Source organism: Stegostoma tigrinum, chromosome 22 (assembly GCF_030684315.1).
Source record: "Stegostoma tigrinum isolate sSteTig4 chromosome 22, sSteTig4.hap1, whole genome shotgun sequence".
Classification (NCBI taxonomy): Eukaryota; Metazoa; Chordata; class Chondrichthyes; order Orectolobiformes; family Stegostomatidae; genus Stegostoma; species Stegostoma tigrinum.
In genome coordinates, this window is record NC_081375.1 from 49364975 (window position 1) to 49385479 (window position 20505).

Genomic DNA, 20505 nt, shown 5'->3' on the forward strand with positions numbered 1-20505 from the left:
TGACCGAATAGAAATAAGGTAATCCCCTTGGAGGGCAGCCGCATTGGCGTCAAAGTATCTGATCTTCAAATACATTTTGCAATTTAAAAGGAAAATATATTTTCACTAAAAAGCAGGTCCAAAAACACCAGGCTACATCAGTCAGAAATCTTCCAAAATATTAATATAAATATAAAACTGTTCAATATAACCATACAGCGCATTGTACTAAAAAACAGATTCAACAGCAATTCCAGGAAACAGCTAAGGCAAGATATTTGAAGACCTGCCACAGCAAGCTGTCAGAAGTTCAATAGTTAATGCTGTTGATGGCTTGTAGTACTGCATCGCTGAGTTGTCCCAACTGTATGAGACAAAATGGATAAAAATTACATGTGATTAAAGATGTAACAGTTGAGTGCACTCAGGTCAGGCTCTTTTGTCTCTGGTGATTTCAGGTTATCGTTCCTTTCCACCGTTTTATCTTTAATTTCACCTTTGGTACAAAAAACTGTCACAGACCAAACTGATGCAATTTTTGCAACAGAGAAGGTTGACGATCCGCACTGAAAACTGAAAGATAATATAATCCAAATCTTTAATTGCTAGGAGGAATTATTACTGTAGATATAGATAGGCTATTTAACTTGGACATGCATATGAGATTAACAAACCTCATGCAGGATTCAAGATAAGGAAGCATTACTTTTCCCATCTCAGTGTGGCAGGCATGTGGAATGAAGCAGACAATTCTTGATTAGCACCTTAGGGATATAAAAACTGTGGAATGGGCATTTAGAAGAGCGCAAACGAATGCTACAGAATGTGCCAACTCCTAGGTTGGTGGAATAAGGGAATCATCAAGACATGGAGGGGAACTGGCCAATGATGAAATAATACTGGATAAAATCTGAGGCAGAAATAGAAGGAACTGCCAATGCTGAAGAATCTGAGATAACACAGTATGGAGTTGAATCGATCAGAAACATCAGCTTTCCTGCCCCTCTGATGCCGCTTGGGCTGCTGTGTTCATCCAGCTCTATGATGTTATCTAAAATTTGAGGCAGTTAAAGTACTGATCAATTGATTAGAGAGAAACAAGAAACCAATGACTGTTTTTTAAAAGAAAGATACACACGGTGAGAGGCTGGATGAACACAGCAGTCCAGCTCGATGTTTCCGGTCAGGACACCACTTCAGAAATAAAGTGTTTCTGAAGAAGGGTCCCAACCCAAAACATCAAGCTTTCCTGCTCCTCTGATGCTGCTTGGCCTACTGTGTTCATCCAGCCTCACACCGTGTTATCTCAGATTCTCTAGCATCAGCAGTTCCTACTGTGAGTGTTTTTTAAAAGCAGGACATGAAGCGAATTGAAGAGACTCAAGTCTAAATATGCTTAACTCTACACAGTGCCACACAAGTGATCTGTAAGAAACGTTTAGCTCAGGTGTAAAAGGGGCAACAGCAGCAACATGGGTATAAAATTGGATGAGGGGCAGGAAGCAAGGCAGTAGTCAATGGATATTTTTCAAGTTGGAGGAATGTTTGTCCTGGAAGTCCAGTGGATCAGTATTAGGAGCATTGTTGTCTTTGATATACAGTAATTAACTTGATCTTGGTATGAAAGGGACATATAAAATAATGAGGGTTAGATAGGGTGGATAGGGACAGCCTTTTTCCGAGGATGGTGACGGCGAGCACGAGGGGGCATAGCTTTAAATTGAGGGGTGAAAGATATAGGACAGATGTCAGAGGTAGTTTCTTTACTCGGAGTAGTAAGGGAATGGAACGCTTTGCCTGCAACGGTAGTAGATTCGCCAACTTTAAGTACATTTAAGTCGTCATTGGACAAGCATATGGATGTACATGGAATAGTGTAGGTTAGATGGGCTTCAGATTGTTGTGCCGACCTGTCATACCATCGAAGGCTGAAGGGCCTGTACTGTGCTGTAATGTTCTATGTTCTAATTTCAACATGTGCATTAAAAACAAAAAACTTAAACAGTGGAAACTGAGAATAGCACAGGACTCTAAGAGAACACAGACAAGTTGATGGAATAGGCACATAGGTGGCAGGTGACACTCAATGCAGAGTAGTGAGAGATGTGGCATTTCAGTCAGAAGAACATGGGCACAGAAAATGGGGGGCATGATATTTAAGCAGGTACAAGTGAAGGACCTGGATGTTTTTGTGCATAAGTCACTGAAGGTGGTAGGACAGTTGGAGAAAGCAGTTAATAAAGCATATAGTATCCTTTGTTGAAAGGGGCACAGAGTATAAAAACACGGTGGTTATTAGGGGAGGCAACGGCCTAGAGGTATGATCACTGAAATGTTAATCCAAAAACTAGATAACATTCCAGGTACCCAGGTTCAAATCCTGCCATGGCAGACGGTGGAATTTGAGTTCAGTAAGTATCTGAAATTAAGAATCTAACAATTACCAGAATCCATTGCTGATGGTCAGGAAAAATCCATCTGGTTCACTAATGTCCTTTAGGGAAGGAAACTGCCATCCTGACCTGGGCTGACCTACATGCGACTCCAGACCCACAGCGATGTGGTTGACTCTTAACTGCCCTCTGGGCAATTAGGGATGGCAATAAATACTAGCTAGCCAGCAATGCCCTCATCCCATGAATGAATAAAGAAAATAAATGCTGAACTAATAGAAGATACTCAGCTGAAGTAGCATGTACAGTTCTGGACATCACTGTAGTATGGATGCAAACACATTAGAGAGTGCAGAAGAAATTTACAAGTATGGTTCCAGAAATGAGAAACTTCAGTTATGAAGAAAGATTAGAGCGATTGAGACTGTTCTCCTTGCAGAGGAGGAGTAGCAGGTTAGGAAGAGATCTGACAGAGGTTTTCAAAATCATGACAGGTCTAGACAGGGAGAAACTTCTGATTCATAAAAAGATTGAGCACAAGAAGACACAGGCTTAAAGTGATTTGCAAGTGAAGCAAATGTGATGTGAGAAAGCTGCCAACACTTAGACAGACCCACCCAAAAAAGTTACTCCCTTCAGGTCAAACAGTCAACTCAGGGAGAAAAGCATTAGGAAACAGGTTAAAATGCTCTGTTCCAACTCCAGTGATCAGACCTAGCTATGTTCACTATCATGTCACTCAACTGATTTTACTATTCATTTTAAAGTATGGCCACATGAGAATTATTAGCTGAAACAGAATTAAATTAAAACTTGCAATTATATAATGCCTTTGCAAAGGAAAAGGCATCTCAAGGCACTTCACAAAGGCTTAAAAAAAATAAAATTTATAAAGTTGTTAGTTTACGCATTTCATTGAAATAGAAAGTGAAACTAACGTGACAAAACGTGTCAAAGTTTGTGAAGAAGCCATTTTGCTAAAATAAAAAAGTCTCTAAATGTGATGTAATTCTCTAGGATAGATGTGCTGCAGAGTGTACTATATTCATGTTAAATTTTGCAATGCATTAAAAATGTTAACATCAATGCATTTAAAAGTAAGACAGCACACATGTATCATTTCTCAGCAAGATTTTATTTGGGAGTGTACACATTGCATTAATACAAGGCACAAGGAACCCAGAGTTAAAAATCATATGAGGTAGCTTTACTTGAGAAAGTGAAAAAGATCCATTATCAGAGCAGCTGAAAAGCAAACATTTCTAAAATCATAGGCAAAAACTGAAGCAGCCTAAAAAAGGGAGTGGCAGGGAATAAGAAATCTGCAGAGGCCAAAGCAGGAATGATAAATTGTGAAGGGTGTGGTTCACCACATTCTGGAACAAACATTCCACTCAATAGGTGCATTTCCACCTCCAAGCTTCCCAGTCCCTAGCTCTGAATTTTGTTTTATCAGTATTCACTCTCCTACGGGGATACTTGCAGTGGGTGAGTGCTCTCTGCCACTGTATTAGACATAGGAGGCCCTCACAGACCTCTTGCTGTCTAACACCAACCAAAGAGCTGATCATGCTCAGCCATGACAGAAGCATTCATTTGGTATACTATTAAAGTGTCAGTTGATCAGCCTGAAGATCCACCCATTACAGCAGATTATGCGGCAAGCCAAGAAAATAAAAGATACATAAACAACCACATGCAGAAAAGAAATTCAGTACAAACTGATACAAAACAGAGCAGTATCAAAGGAAGGCAAGACAAACAGCTTTTGGAAGGGATGTTATAGTTGCAGGAACAAAACACACAGGTCAGAATCTTAAGAGTTTCAACAGTGTGGGCTAAGGCAAAATGGGATGAGAATACCAGAATTCTCAACATCAGGAGCAACTTTCTCCATCTATTTTTCTTTTGCCGAACAGCAACTAGAGTTTCTTGCAGGATAGTAGCAAAATATCAACTAAGGGGCATTAAGCTTGTTACATACCTTATCATGGCAAAACTCACTTCATTAATATTCAGCTTCCCATTTTACCAAATGTACCAATCAAGCAAGATGTCAAGAAATCCTCATGGAAATTACAACAGGTAACTGAAGCAATAACGCAGCTTGGCCAAAGGACCTCCATGTTGGGTACCAGGCACTAACATATCAGATCATGCTTCAGGGCACCAGCCACATGCACCCAATGACCATGGACATTGGCAACTGACATACTAATCTCTTAAAAACCCTCATGGTACATCTCCAAACTTACAGGATGCTTCTGCACTTCAATGTTGCACCAAACCTACCTGTAATGCTTCAAGAGAAATTTGCACTGAGGAGCATGCATCCAGCTCATGAACTGGACCATGCTACCTATCTAGGCTTTTGTTTGCTGACATAGCATTCACTCTCTCCAAGAATACATGAATGTTCCCATTCTTGCACTGCCATTGGCTTTCTGCCAATTTGGCCAAAGATGCTGGGCTCATATTACTTTTGTCATGCCTTGCCCTTTAGTGCAAAGGCAGGAAGCTTGTCAGCAGGCTTCAGTCAGGGGGCATCTGCACAGTAATTCAAGGGCAACATTTGGTACCAGTCCAGGGACTTGGACAACTGTCAGCCGGTCACTTGGGACAGTCAGAAACAGGACTGCCTCCACATTAAAGGTAAAGAGCTGAAAGGTGGGCAAACCAGTGACTCTTACGGACTGCCGCCCTCCTGGAATGAGAGAGCAGGCAGTGCAGGAGACAGGATTTTGCACATTCTCCCTGTGTCATGTGGGTTTCCTCCAGGTGCTCTGGTTTCCTCCCACAGTCCAATGATGTGCAGGTTAGGTGGATTGGCCATGCTAAATTTTCCATAGTGTTCAGGGATATGTAGCTTAGGTGGACTGTAGGGAGATGGGTCTGGGACAAGGGTCGGTGTGGGCTTGTTGGGCTGAAGGGCCCGTTTCCACACTGCAGGGATTCTATGAAACACAAGTCCTCTAATGAAAAATAGGAAAGCTGAGGTAAGGCATAGGTTTTTTTCTATTATTAATAAAAAATGTCATTGCTTTAAAAGATTATATTTAACTTGATCCCTGGGTAGCTGAAAACTCACTCCAGTAATCCCATATTGGAGATAATCATGGTGCAGTAGTTATCATAGGATCCCTACAGTGTGAAGCAGGCCATTGGGCCCAATAAGTCCACACCACCCCTCCAAAGAGCATCCCAGCTGGACCCATTACCCTATCCCTGTGCATTTCCTATGTCTAACCCACCTAAACTAAACATCCCTGGGCACTATGCTAAATTGCCACAGCCAAACCACCTAGCCTGCACATTTTGGATTGTGGGAAGAAACCAGAGCACCTGGAGGAAACCCACACAAACATGGGGAGAATGTGCAAACTCCACACAGACAGTCACCCGAGGCTGGAATCAAACCCAGGTCCCTGGCGCTTTAAGGCAGCAGCGCTAACCACTGGGCCATGTGCCCTCCCAAAAAGAATTCCTTCATCACTTCTGCATTCTTTGCCTAAAGTTAGGCATCTTTTCCAAAAGTGTACAGTATATATGTGTTGTGTTTAATTACAATGACAGAAGTGAACAGGTCAAGGCTCAAGACCATCTGATGGAAATGCTAAAATCAGTTTCCTTTGTCATCAAATTGAATAACTATTAACTATAAATCAAATTTCAGCCCAAGCTAAGCAAATATTTTAACAAAATCTTAATAGATTATTTTAAGATACTGACACTCCATTAAACTAAAAGCTATACTGAAAAATTATAGATAACAAGGTGTAGAGCTGGATGAACACGGCAGGCCAAGCAGCGTCAGAGGAGCAGGAAGGCTGACGTTTCAGGCCTAGACCCTTCTTCAGAAATTACACAATTATACACAGGATACATGTTAAGCCTTGTACTAAAATGCAAATTCAACATGCACTTCCTGGGCAATAAAGCAGCCTTTAAATAAGCATTCAACTTTGCATATTTCAGTAGTTTGCAGACACTTTCCATTTTAGACTTCAAAAAAAAAACAATAAACGTGCTCATAAAGTTGATATTTAAATCCTCTGACAATCCACAACAGTAGATTGAAACAGGAAGGCAAAAATTAGATAATGTCAATGTCAAGGAGTGATGGGCACAGTGCAGAAGAAAGAATCAGCCAGCCTGCTCCGTGCATTTCCTTGCTGCAAGTCAGCTGGACACAAGACAATGTGGGAGAAAATCACTAAAGGTTAATTGTTAACGTAGTGGGTCAGTAAGTGTTTGGATTTTCAGAATCAGGAAGAGTGATGGAATGTTAAACTTGTAATGCCTTTCCATACAGTGTGTAGCTCGGGAACTGGCTGAGAGGAACTGGAAACATGCAGCTGCAACCTCTTTGCATTAGAACAGGAAAGAGATCTCAAATAAGAAGTTTACCTGCCCCAAACAAAAGCCACTGTTTCTCTAAAATACTTATCTCAGTACCAACACAGAACAGTGCAGACCAACAATCTTAGGTTGACTAGTGATATTTTGATTTTATCCATGGGAAAAAGGTTCATCTCATCTCCTAGCTTGCCTGGTGGAATTGCAGAACACACCATGTATATTGTTGGTGGTCTGCAGAACATCACCTTTAAACTATTTTTACACAATTAAGAAAATTTGTACAGAAAATTCTATAAGCCAGAATCACTCAATGCTTTAACCAAAAACAAATTTCAAGAATTGTCTTAACTTCTGAGGCTCTGCTTGAATTACTCATTGATAAGTGGATGTAAAGGGCAGTTATATCAATGTTCCACTTCTTGCTCGTCACTGAGTATTTGGAAACTGTAACAAATGCTTTTTATTCATTCATGGAAATATTAGGGCAATGTTGGTGAAGCCATTAATTCACTCTCACTTAAGATCAAAAGCTTGGGATTTAAGTTACATCCACTCAGGGATTAAAGCTGGCTAACATCTGTATAATACACAACTATGTCTCATCTTACTTACCGTCTCCTGTGCAACACTAATGGCTTCCAGCAAACCATACAGCTTCCCTCTTACAAGAAATACACCAGCACACCACGTCACACAGTCTTCATGCATCCAATATTCGTTACTGTCCATTGGGACCAATGGAGGCTGGTACCACTCTTCCAAAGACAATTCATTCTTGGGCTTCTTACTATCAGAACATTTTGTGGTTTCTTCAACACTGTCCAAACCTCTGCGTTTCTGGCCACGTGTTGTTGTACCTTCCCTTGTTCTAGACTCCTGATTTTGTCCTGGAGTTTTATTTACTGCATTCCTAACAGAATTACAACTGGCACTAGAAACAACTGTGCTAGGTTGTTCAGTCTTAGTATCTTTTGAGTGGGCAGTTTGGCTACTTGAAGGTGTATATCCTCTGGGATAGAAAGGTCCAAAAAGATCACCTTGTTCCATCGCATTTGCAGACTGGCCACAAAGACAACAGATCAGCAAGCTTTTGAGAGAGGCCTCATTAATTGTAGGACCCAATGTCAAGCAAGATGATTTTGGAACTGCACCATGCGACTGCTGTTGGGAATGTTTCTTTTGTTTAAGATTGTTATTATCCTCCTCAGCATAGTTTACTACAGTACACGTTGAATAACCTTTTGTCTCTACCCGAATGTAAGGTGAAAAACTATCGTATCTATCTCGTCTGTCCTCAACCTTAAGAGACAATGCTCTTAGCTTTATCTCTGGCTCTTCAGGTGCAAAGAATGACGAGGGTTGGTGTCGTCGTGTTTGCCGCTTTTTACCCGCTGGTTTGCGTATTCTCTTTCTTGCTGTGCCCCTTGTCCTCTGCTGCGTAGATCGCTGTCGGGAAGACACACAGTTCTTTGGCTGCAAGGCATTCTTAGTGCTTTCTAGCTGTTTTCTTTTCCTTCTGTTTATACACTTGAGGTCACCTTTACCAAACTCTTGCTTACTGCCTGAAGGATGGCCCTTCCGGGAGATCTCTGTCAACTGCTTTGAAGATGAAGAGGCACTGCATAAAGATGCGGAAGGGGAAATAGGAGTGCTCAATTTTGTTGCATGTCCCTGGCAAGAGCCTGGAATTGAGGTAGATTTATTTTTGTTCAGTTTCTCCACAGTTATTGTACTGGTTTCTCCTTGGTTAGCTTCATTATGTTCTTGTATTTTGTATTCCAAAGTCATTGTTTGTACAGAATCCCTGATGCAGGGAGAGCACCCAGCACTACCCTTGGACTTTTGTTCTGTTGTAGAACTGCAGGATTTGTACCTTGGTGGTTGAAACCTGGTAGGAGTCCGTGTATCCCTGCTTCTTCGCAGTCTTTCACTGAGGCTTGATGTTCTTGACTTAGGCTGAGTGACGATATTTTGCACAATCTGTTCCAGCCTCATTCCTCTTTGCCTTGGTGGAAGAATCTTCCTTTCAAAATGCTTGGGCTCAATGCTGTTGTCATTTTGTTGAAGTTGATCTGCAAGTTTCTTCTGATTCAGATGTTGTTGACTTGCTGTCCTCCATTTCCTATTCTCATGAACTTGAGCCTGATCCTGGTGCATATCAGTTTTTGTAACTAAACTACTATCATCCTCCTCTTCAGAAATGCAGACTACATCATTGTCATCAGGCTTGGCCACCAAGGCTAGCTTTCGCCTACTAAGAATTTGTGGTCCTTCCCGAACAGACAAGAATTCACAAACATTGTCCGTGCTGGAGCTCTGATCACTTTTTTCGTAGTTCTCAACAGGGTCTGCCTCTTCTCTGTCCTCAACAACTTTTCCAGGCTTGGCTAAAGAAAGACTCATAGAAATGCTGCACGCCATTGATGCAACATTATTTTTTTTCAGGTCTAATACATATCCTCGAACGTCACACTTCCCTTCAGTTTCAAGAACGTTTAGTTTATGCAATTCAAGGGAGCAAGGCTTTATCTTGGGGTGGTTACTTTCTGAAACAGATGGCTTCTGCAAAGAAGGAAACATCTGCTCGCTCAAAGAAGCTGAGCTTCTGCTGTCCTCACATACATTGTTAACAACCTGTTCTGATTCAGGGCTCTCCTTCAAATTCAATTTGGTTGCAGACAGGGCACCATTTGGATCACTGATAGAAATCTGGCTTTCCACCTCCATGCAGCTATCATCACTACTCACGGACTGTTCGGTTACTTTAAGATTTGGTGTCAGATCGCCATTACTTGGAGAAATTGTACTGTCTGGTGAGTTGCAATTGATTTCCATGAGATTGTTAGTTTGAGTGCTTTCAGCATTGCTCTCTGAATGATGTCTTTTTCTGTTCTTTAGGTCAGATGCAAAAGCTACTTCTTGGTCACAAGACCACTCTCCAGTTTTCACATCCTGTTCTGAAAGGATGTCTGTTACTTGAAAACGGTGAAGGTCTGCAGTACCGCTTGTGCTAAGCATTGTTTCTTCAGAATTTTGTAGCACATCATATACAGTGGCTGCCTCCTCATAACTTGACACATAGGCTCTCTGGCAATCATCTTGTCTTACTAAACTTGGTGACGTTTTCAAGGAATTTAGAGCTAGTCCACTTGTGTCACAAACTGTGGAAACATTATGCTCCACTTCTGTTAAGTCAATTGGACATGTTTTATTGGATGTCTCCTCACTGAGGCTTGCTTCAGGTTCAGCTGATACTGCAACCTCCAAACATTCATAGACATTTTCGACCTTTGTCTGCTCTTTGCAACCCCTGCTCAAATCACAAACAGGCTCAGGCTCAACCTCTGTATACTGGTTATTCAAGTTTTCAACATCAGTGAAGACAACAGTGCCATTTTGTGTTTCACAGTGTTCCACTCTGCCCAGCAGGTTTCCGTTTGGTCTATTCTCTGACACTGAAGGCCGAGTCAGTTCTATTACAATAATTTCAGAGTCTTGAACATCAGTTTTAGCAGGACTTACGATATTCCGCCATTCATCTTCCTGACGTATTTCTCCAGAAAACTGGTACGGAGGGTCATGTGATTCCAACTCAGCTGAAACACTTGACTGTTCATACAAGGTTTCCTCTGCAGTATCTAATGCCTGTTCGAGTGGACTATCACATGATCCAGGTTCATGAACTGCAGAAGAGGCCAATGGTAAATCCAAGTCCAGCACCTTCAGGCTGTGTTGGTTCATAATATTACAGTCAATTCCATTTTCAAGGCCTCTTCTAATGGGCTCCAGATCATCAGACTGTGCCAACACAGAGCTTTCAAATGACGAGTCAACAAAATTGGTCGGTATGGATGATTCTAATGAGACTGGCACCATCTGCTGAGACGGTACGCAAACAGATGGAATAAAGAGTGATGCCAATGGCTGCTCATGCAAGGAATGCTGCAATATCCGTTGGGAAGAGAACAGGTGGGGTCGATTGACATAAGAGACTGTAACTGTAGTACTGGAAATGGCATCATCCAAGTGTACCTTATCAGTCTGTGGTACAGTAGACCCTGTGTTGGTCTCCAGGTCTTCAGCTACATTTTTAGTACACAAACTGTATTGTGTATCCATGGTCCCACTGTGCAATAGTTCTAGAGAATCGTTCGCCTGCAGCCCCTCTCTCTGATTTCTTGAGCAATCAATCTGATAATCCACAGGGATGCTGAAATTAATTAAGTCATCCTTTCTGTTTTGCAAGCCATCAGTCTGATCTTGTCCTGACTCCATTACAGGACTTTCTTTGTTTCACTCTGCTTTTTGGAGAAAGAAAACAAACACACTTAGTTTTAATCAGTAAGTAATAAATCAACAAGATCCTTATATAAAAACCCTATTTCATGGAAATTGCATAGTGTAGTTATGAGTAGCTATATCTACTGAATAAATTCCAATGGAAAACTACATTTATTACTATACCATAGAATAATGTCAAATCCAAAAGTTTCACCCAGGATTATTTTAAAATTAAGTTTTGAATAGGCAAAAAAGAGCAGTTACTCACAATGGAGCAAGCCCATATCAACAGAAAACGTACAAAAATCTGGTTTGTCTGTTTACCATGACATCACAGGAATGTATGTTGGGCAGGACTCTGTTGAATTTAAGAGTCTCAGTATTGTTCAACATACACCCGAGTATTGAAAAAGCAAAGGACAGGAGTAGCTTTGACACAAAGCACTCCCTAATTACTGGCCTCTTGTATACTGAAAAGTGTAAGTCTTCTAATAAATAATTTGTTTCGAAGAAACCGATTAAACTTCTCTCTCTTCTTGAAGGTAAGTAACTTAGTTGAAGCTTTGAAACAAAATAGAATACATTGTGAAGCATGGCTGGTTATCTTTAGAATGGGAAATAATTTTTAAAAAGTGAGCTTTATCCAAATAGATTGAGTGAAGTCAGCCTATCTTCACATTATTAAGTAGTCATACATTCCATTTGTACAGCTCTTCTTCCTTCCTCACAATTTCCTGCTGACTTTCTTCAATTATCACTCTTCAATACAGCAGCTTATATTGGAGGTACGGCCGCATGGGAATTATATATACCATTAATATCATTCCATGTTTTTAGTTTCTAAAACATAAAACTTTAAATGATTTCTTCATCAATTTACTGTTGGTGTCTTATTTAAGGTCTCATCATTACATTCTCCTTGATTGCATACAAATTATTATTTCTACAATGTCCACAGCACAACAAAATGGACCATATAAAAGTCTGGAGCTAAGCTCAACCAGGCTAATAAAATACACATATTTGACTATCAAAACAGCAAAGTTTATTTATAGCTGTCACATGGACACTGATTTTCAAGCAATACAAATCTACAAATAGTGAGAAAAATATTTGGAAAAAACATGTCTACTGTTTTTTTCAGCTAGTTTCCAAACATTTTTAAAAATTATACACAGAAACTGTACTTTTAAAAAAAAAAATCCTGTTATAGGTATACACTTAGTTCAAATATGAAGTCAATGAAAAAAATTCCCAACCCCAACTGCAGTTGCTGAATTACTAACCTTTACACTAACATTTGATGGAAGCTAACATTAAACAGTGTTACACACAACACTGTTCCCAACCAACAGTGAAAACACAACATAAAGACAGAACATCAAAAGACACTGATCCGCAGTTAAGACTCAAAAGTTTAGCAGCCAGATTTTGTAATATATTTAAAGATTACTAATATTTAAACAGTAGGACTGTGAAACAAGAACACACCGCTAAGGCGTTATCCTTTGTCCTTAACAGGGAGCTTCATCAAGACACAAAGACCGTCGCTTCAGTTAGTGCTGAATGCAGAGTCTCATTCATTTCTACTAATTACCATAGCACACTGAAGAGTCGCATCCTAAGTGGATGGAACAAGGCCGCTCACGTGATCTCACAGACAGACATGGAAGTACATGTGCTGCACCGAGAGCAGGAAATGAAACTTGCATATCACGATAAGAAGGCTGAGACAGCTCGTAAAGTAGTGGGAGATTTAACACCTTTTAACCTAATTTATGTTTACTTTGTTTAAAAAAGAGCTAAAGGTTGTATTACAACTGAGTGGGACAAAAATAAAATTGTAAAAAAAAACTTGTAATGATGTTGACAAATGTTATTTCTTGGAGGATCAAAACAAACTATTCAACTTATTATGCCTTATTTGATAAGTTCAGCTAAAATTGGTATTGGATAGCAGAGTACATTCTGACAACAGTGGATCAACAATTTAGTTGTAGTCTCCGAGGGCCTGAATCCTCTGGCTTGATCTGTTCCTTTTTTTAAAATATATAGATATTTTTGGAACAAAGGAACTTTTCATGAAAAAACCGAACGTCTGTGGAAGTCTAAAGCCAACAGGAACTGATTTTTTAAAAAAAAATTCACGTAGTAGTCAAAACGAACTTCAGACGTTAAAAAATACGAAGGTTGGTTCGTGTGGCTTTGAAATCAGGTGCTCCAATAAGAAAACAAGTCACATCGCATGCAGAACAAGCCCGAGGCAAATGACATGAAAACACAGGGACTAGGATAAAAATGTACAGATCACCGGAGTAACTCATGTCAGGAAGTCTTGTCCATGATCGGTCCGGGAACAAACACCACGATCCAGAGACGAAAGAGTTTATGACTAAGCACAAGCACAGTATAGCGAGGGTGTGGATACGGACGCGTTTTAAACTTCTGGGGCGAACACTGCGAAATATCTTGAGTCATTACCTTGCACAATGCTCATCAATGAAGGCTGAAGGGTTGAGACTTTATTGAACAAGGAGACAGCAGCCTGTATTGAATAAAGAGGGGTGCCCGGGTTGCGGTGAGTGAATCAGAGCTCCAGTTGCCTGCCCCTCTTTGTGGCGGTGCGGCTTTTCCAACAAACACCGCCTTCAATGGCGAGTCCACATGGGGCTTGAATTCAAACAAAGAGGTGAAGCGCCGCCCGCTACAAAAGGAAACCAGCGTTTGCTCCCACCCGCTTCTCTTCCCAAAGAAAAAACAAAGAGTCCCTCTCTAACGCCCCCACCGACAAAGACCAGGCCAGTCACCAGCACAGGCTTCGCTGACTCACTCCAGCCCCAGGCTGTGTAGGCCACCGCTAGGCCTCGCGGTGTTTGGAAACAAAGGACGGGAAGTGCGGACCGAGGGGGAGGGGAGGAAAGGCCGGGCCTCCACTTCTTCCCTCCCCGTCCCTGCGGCCCACCGACCTCCCTCTCGATTTTACCTGAAGCCTCCCTCCTCCGCCGCTGCGTAACTGGGCCGGGCGGCCTGTCACTCAGGAGGCCGTCGCCATGGCAGCGCCGGGCGGCCTGTCACTCAGGAGGCCGTCGCCATGGCAGCGATGGGCTCCGCCTGTTGTGATTGGTGGAACGCCCATTGCCGCGTGCTGAGTCTTTCATTGGTGAACCCTCACTTATCACTTGCTCTGGGTGGTCGCGTTGTTTACAGTTCTGCTTTATTTCGACTCAAATAACACAAAGGCTTGTGATAAACGAGACTTCAGGTCCTCTTTAATTGCATTCCGTGCTCAAATTGCATGAAATACACTTCATCCAGAAAATTTATTAAAGTACATGTAACCATAGAGAAAGCAGAATTACAATGCTAGTTTTTTTTCTAAGTACAGATCTGAACGGCTTCATTAACTGTGTGTAAATAAAGATTTAATTCAATGGATAAAGTACATGTTTTGAAGTAAAAAAATGTCAACACATGGGAGACCCCAATTCAGAAGAAAAAGACTTGAAGGAAGCTTCTGTATCAAGAGATACAAAATGCAAGCAAGAACCAAGTCCACGTCCCCAAAACGCCTGCCAATGTGTGGTCAAATTTATGGCTCTAGGGTTGGGCTCATCAGTCACACAAGGATCCACAGAACCCGTGACCAGTGACAGGGAATTTCCTGTGTTGACAATCATACTCATTAGCAAGTGATTGCCGCTGTTCAAAGTTGTCTTTATATAAAGTTGCAAGGGGAACAGTTTCAATCGTAGTCTGTCAGACTGCTTCACCACACATAATTCTACACAATTCCTTAACAATAATCTATCCACCCCTGCGAAAAATATTCAAACACTCTGCTTCCACCATACATTTTCCAACATAAAGACACCTTGTGCAGTCCTGGTATTAGTCTAGCAAGCCTACTGTAAACTAGTTCATTTACTTTCTTCCTTAAACAAGGTGACCAATACTGTACACAATACTCCAGATGAGGTCTCACCAGTGCTCCATATAATTCGAGATGACCTCCCTAATTTTATATTAAATTACCCTCACAATAACACTCTATTAGCTTTCCTAATTACTTGCCTTGCCTGCAAATTAACCTCTTGTAATCCATGCACCATGGTGCCCAACTGTCTGTGCATCTCAGATCTGTGCAATCTATTACTATGCCAATAACATACTTCTTTTTCATTCTTCCTGACAAAATGGACAATTTCACATCTTCTTGCATGGGAATCCATTTCCTACATCTTTGTCCACTCATCTAACCAATCAATATCTTCTTGTCAGAGATAATGGGAACTGCAGATGCTGGAGAATCCAAGATGACAAAGTGTGCAGCTGGATGAACACAGCAGGCCAAGCAGCATCTCAGGAGCACAAAAGCTGACATTTTGGACCTAGACCCTTCATCCCGTTGCCTGCTGTGTTCATCCAGCTCCATACTTTGTTATCTCGATATCTTCTCGTCAATCTCTTATGACCTCCACACAAGTATCTTTGTTTTGTCAGCAAATTTGGCAACGGTAACTTTCTGCACTTGATCCAAGTCATTTATGTAAATTGTAAACAGTTGAGACCCCTGAACCAATTCCCGTAGCACAGCACTTATTTAGTCTTGTCTACCTGAAAACAAAGCCTGCCCCTTCTTCATGTGAACCGAAATGCTGCAAAATGAGCTTATGATTTCCACAGAAAAGGAAATTGCTGGAGAAATTTGTGATCAGAGATAATGGGAACTGCAGATGCTGGAGAATCCAAGATAACAAAGTGTGTAGCTGGATGAACACAGCAGGCCAAGCAGCATCTCAGGAGCATGCTGCTTGGCCTGCTGTGTTCATCCAGCTACACATTTTGTTGTGCTGGAGAAATTTAGCAGGTCTTGCAGCATCTGTGGCAAGGAAGCAGAGTTACTGTTTCAAGTCCAGTGACCCTTCATCAGAACTGTTAGCAGCTAGGAAAATGTATTTACGCTGGAGTTGATGATGGCGGGGTAGTGGGAGAGTTGGAGGGGAGAGATGAATGGATAGGCGGAGATGGAGCCCAGAGAATGAGAGATATGAAAGGTGTAGTTAAACAAGGAGAATATAGATACCAGGACAGAAGAAAAGCTGAATAAGTGATAACAAGAGCTAAGACTAGGATGGAATGGGTGAACTGCACTGAATGCAACCCATTTAGAATGATGATAGGCCTTGGCGTATATGAGAGTGGGTGATTGTGTCAAAAACAAGCCATGTCTTAACTGGATAATAAAGTGTGAAGCTGGATGAACACAGCAGGCCAAGCAGCATCTCAGGAGCACAAAATCTGACGTTTCGGGCCTAGACCCTTCTGAGAGGGTTCCGAAACGTCAGCTTTTGTGCTCCTGAGATGCTGCTTACCTGCTGTGTTCATCCAGCTTCACACTTTATTATCTTGGATTCTCCAGCATCTGCAGTTCCCATTATCACATGTCTTAACTGGGTATGTTGTGGATAAAAGACTTGGAAGGCTGGAATCAGAATCCAAAGTTATTGAACTCAGTGTTGAGTCCTAGAGGCTGCAGGATCCCCAAGTGGAAAATGAGATCATGTTCTTCCAGCTTGTGCTGAGGCTTGTTAGAATTCTGCAGCAGGCCTGTGACAGAAATGTTGGTCAGGGAACACAGTGGTATGTTGAAGTGGCAGGGAACTGGAAGCTCAGGGGCCATTTTTGCAGACAGAATATGTGTTTCGGTTGCCCAGACTGCATTTTGTCTGGTTTCTGCTTTCTTGCCACAGATGCTGCCAGACCTGCTGAATTTCTGCAGCAATTTCTGTCTTTGTTTCAGATCTCCAGCATACGCAGTTCTTTGTTTTATTCATTTGACATTGCAGCAATGTTCATTCCATGTCAAACATGCAGTGACGTTTACACTATTTATTACTCTCAGTGTACCATAGCGGGAGAGTCATAGACATCTGCCTTTCCCTATTGTACCTTTGCAACAGGTGTGCCAAGCTTTAGTGTATGACTCAAGATGTAGTCCTGCAGATGAGCGAGAAATGGATTCATCAAATAGGACATGCGAATCAAAAAGTGGATCTCAAGTTTATGAGAAGCAAGGTAAACCTAACAGTTTATGCCTGTGTCACTTAGCAGCTTTGTCTGTTCTACAGTAATTCTTCCAATGAGAGTCAGAATAATAATAATAAATTTTGAAATTAAGAATGTGAATTTAACTATGCATGAAGCTCAGTGCATTTCTTTTAGGAGTGACCCAATCAAAATACAGTGGTACTGTAATCTGGAATGGTGTGTTAGACCTAATGAGAAAACTAGATTTCAGGACAAGGAAGCTTGCACAATGCAGATGATTTATAATCTTTACTGTTCTTTGTTGGCAAACATAGGTAAAGGACAGTACAGATCAACAAAAAGTTGACAACCAAAGTCTACTTATTTTTTATTTTATCCAAGTAGGGTTTAATTTTAGACTTTGAAAGAAAAAAATTGTATGGCTTGGTATGCATGTCCTGAAATTGTACAACTCTCAGAAAAAAACTGTGATTGGTTACAGCAAATTGGTCATTAGTAACCTCATCATTTCCATGTTGGTGGGACAGTAGGTTTGCAACGCAGGGTGACACCAGCAACATAAGGTCAATTCCTGCACCAACTAAAGTTACCATGAAGCATTCTCCTTCTCTACCTCACCTGAGGCATGGGGACCCTCAGGTTAAAACTACCAATATTCATCTCTTCTAAAGAGGAAGCTGCTGTATGGTTTAGTAAGATAATGGTGATCTCACCTTTAGAAGTATTTCCATTGAAGTTATGAAATGCATATTTAAAGAAGCTTTAACTGTTGACTTTTTGGTCTTGAAACAGCTATTCCATAAACACACACCGTTGACAATATTTGCCTGAATGGATAGGTGGAGATGGAGCTCAGAGAATGAGAGATATGAAAGGCATAGGTAAACAAGGAGAATATAGATACCGGGCCAGGACAGAAGGAGAGCTGAATAAGTGATAACAAGAGACTAGGATAGAATCGGTGAGCTGTACTGAATGCAACCCATTTAGACTGATGATAGGCCTTGGTGTATATGAGAGTGGGTGATTGTGTCAAAAACAAGCCATGTCTTAACTGGGTATGTTGTAGATAAAAGACTTGGAAGGCTGGAATCAGAATCCAAAGTTATTGAACTCAGAATTTCTGAATTTTAATTTGTGCCCCCTGTCTGTCAGTGCTAGCATTCATGGTAGCAGCTTGCTTCTGAGATAGATTTATGCAGAATAATCTAACACAGAAATTGCCACTTGGACCACTTGGTTTCAGGCAGTGTTTGTAGTGTAGACAAGGCTCCTCCCATCTTTCTTCATTTACCCTGTCAATGTACCCCATCTGTTCCTTTCTCCTTTGTGTATTTATTAAGTTTCCTTTTAAATTCATCTATGCTATTTGTCACAATGATTTCATATGGCAGTGAGTTCCACATTCTTACCACTGTCTCTAATTTCAGAAGTTAGTTCTAAATTTCTTATGGGATTTCTTAGGGACTATCTTTTATTAATGGCCCCTCAAGTGGAAATTTATTTTCTTTGTTCTTCATAATTTTAAGGCTTCGGTCAGCCTTCCCTTTCCTAGAGAAAGCATCCCCAGCTGGCTCAGTAATTCCTGATAATTGTATTCTCTCTGTTCTGACATTGTCATTGAAAATTTTGCACGTTCTATATACATTGTCATTTTTAGGGGCCGATGATAGTGTGGTGGTGATGTCTTTCAGGATTGTAGCCTCGTGCTCTGGGGATTGGGGTTCACGTCCTGTCATGGCATCTGATGTTATTTAAAGTTCAATTAATAAATCTGGAATTGAAAGCTAGTCTCTGTACTGGCATCATGGCAACATTCATTAATTGTTGTAAAAACCAATTTGGTTTATTGATGACCTTTAGGGAAGGAAATCTGCCATTCTAATGTGATCTGGCCTACATGTTACTCCACACCTAAAACCATAATTTCATTCTGAAACAACAATTCAGCACAGTTACCATATACACTGCAGTGTTCCAGATAGCTGGTTCATCATTAAATTCTTAAGGAGCAATAAGGGATGAGCAATAAATGCTGGGCTTCTCGGTGATGCACACATCATGAAGAAAAACAATTTTTGAAAAAGGAACTAGTTGTGTTTTTAAGTTCACTTTGAGACATACCCACAAAATTGAGTCTGACAACTCAGTGCCATATTGAAGAAAGGCTGAACTGCTAAAGGTGCTACCTTTCACCTTAGATGTTAAACTGAGGTCTGTTTACCAAATTGAGTAAATGTAAGGGACCCCAACCCACAATTTATAGTAATTATCTGTGTTGCATTTGTCTGCTTGTTAAGAATCCTTGAACTTCAGTATAATTATTACACACGAAATGCTTTAAGAGATTTCTTAGTATTGCATATAAGTGCTAGATTCTGCTGAATCTTACATTTCAGCATTGCATATAAGTGCTAGATTCTGCTGAATCTTACATTTCTTTGGCTGATTCCAAATTGTATCAAGTTTTTTCGGAGGATTCTTCTCCCTGAGGCCTAGCAAGGTTTCTTGCCATAACTTACCAGACTCACCTCATTAATAACCTCCCACACCTACTGTGGCATCTGATTCTGGCTCTATCTTGCCACGTGCCATTCCTGGAACAACTCCCCACTCAGCAGATATCTGCCGAAAGACCAGCATCTCTTGTTTCTGTGCAACCTTTAAATGACCAGTATGCCTCTGGCCAAACACCGTGATTCTGAAGCTCAGAAAAGGGCAGCATCTCTACATGAAAGAGTAAGAGATGGCTCTATTCTCTGATGGGTCCTGGAGATACTGGTGGACTGGGTCACACAAGGGACAGAAGTCCTTTTCCTAGAGGACCAGCAGAGGAGGCCATGCCACCAGTGCCTGGCAGCCTGAGCTGAAGTAAATCCCATCTCCAGAGTGGGTAGGAACAGCCAACAGAGTTGAAAAAAGATCAATGACCTGCACCAGGGAATTGCCACAATCTTCTCTCAGCTATCTCACACTCAGTAGGCAATGATTTAGTGGTATTATCGCTGGACTATTAATCCAGAGACCAGGATAACATTCTGGGGACCCGGGTTTGAATCCTGCCATGGCAGATGGTGGGATTTGAATTCAATAAAATAACTGGAATTAATCATCTAGTAATGACCATAAATCCATTGCCAATTGTCAGAAAAAAACTCACCTAGTTCACTAATGACACTAATAGCTAATGGGAAGGAAACAGCCATCCTTACCTGGTCTGGCCTACGCGTGACTCCAGACCACAGCAATGTTGCTGACTCTGAACTGCCCTCTGGGCAATTAGGCATGGACAATAAATGCTGCCTAGTCAGCGACATCCTCATCCCATTAATAAATAAAGGGAAAAAAAACTCTATCTGCTACGCCAGCCTCCCATCAGGACTCATGCATTGCTACTCTCACCATTGTCCTTTACTTGCTCTCACCTCCCCAACACAAGCTCTTA

At 41.2% G+C, this 20505-nt stretch overlaps 1 protein-coding gene across 4 annotated transcripts in view; it reads right to left on the reverse strand.

The window, feature by feature from the left end:
* LOC125463565 (uncharacterized) overlaps positions 1 to 14014 on the reverse strand; it is a 51421-nt gene extending 37407 nt beyond the window's left edge. The window contains exons 1-2 of one of the 4 annotated variants that reach the window (XM_048554947.2): positions 13494 to 14014; positions 7344 to 11029 (exon numbers count right to left, since the gene is read on the reverse strand). In XM_048554947.2, the coding sequence (XP_048410904.2) occupies positions 7344 to 11006 (3663 nt within the window). In that variant the 5' untranslated portion in view covers positions 11007 to 11029; positions 13494 to 14014. Of the gene's footprint in view, positions 1 to 7343; positions 11033 to 12503; positions 12605 to 13323 lie in introns of those variants that run through there. The other 3 variants (XM_048554946.2, XM_048554949.2, XM_048554948.2) reach the window with 3 other exon arrangements.
* Positions 14015 to 20505: the final 6491 nt, after the last annotated feature.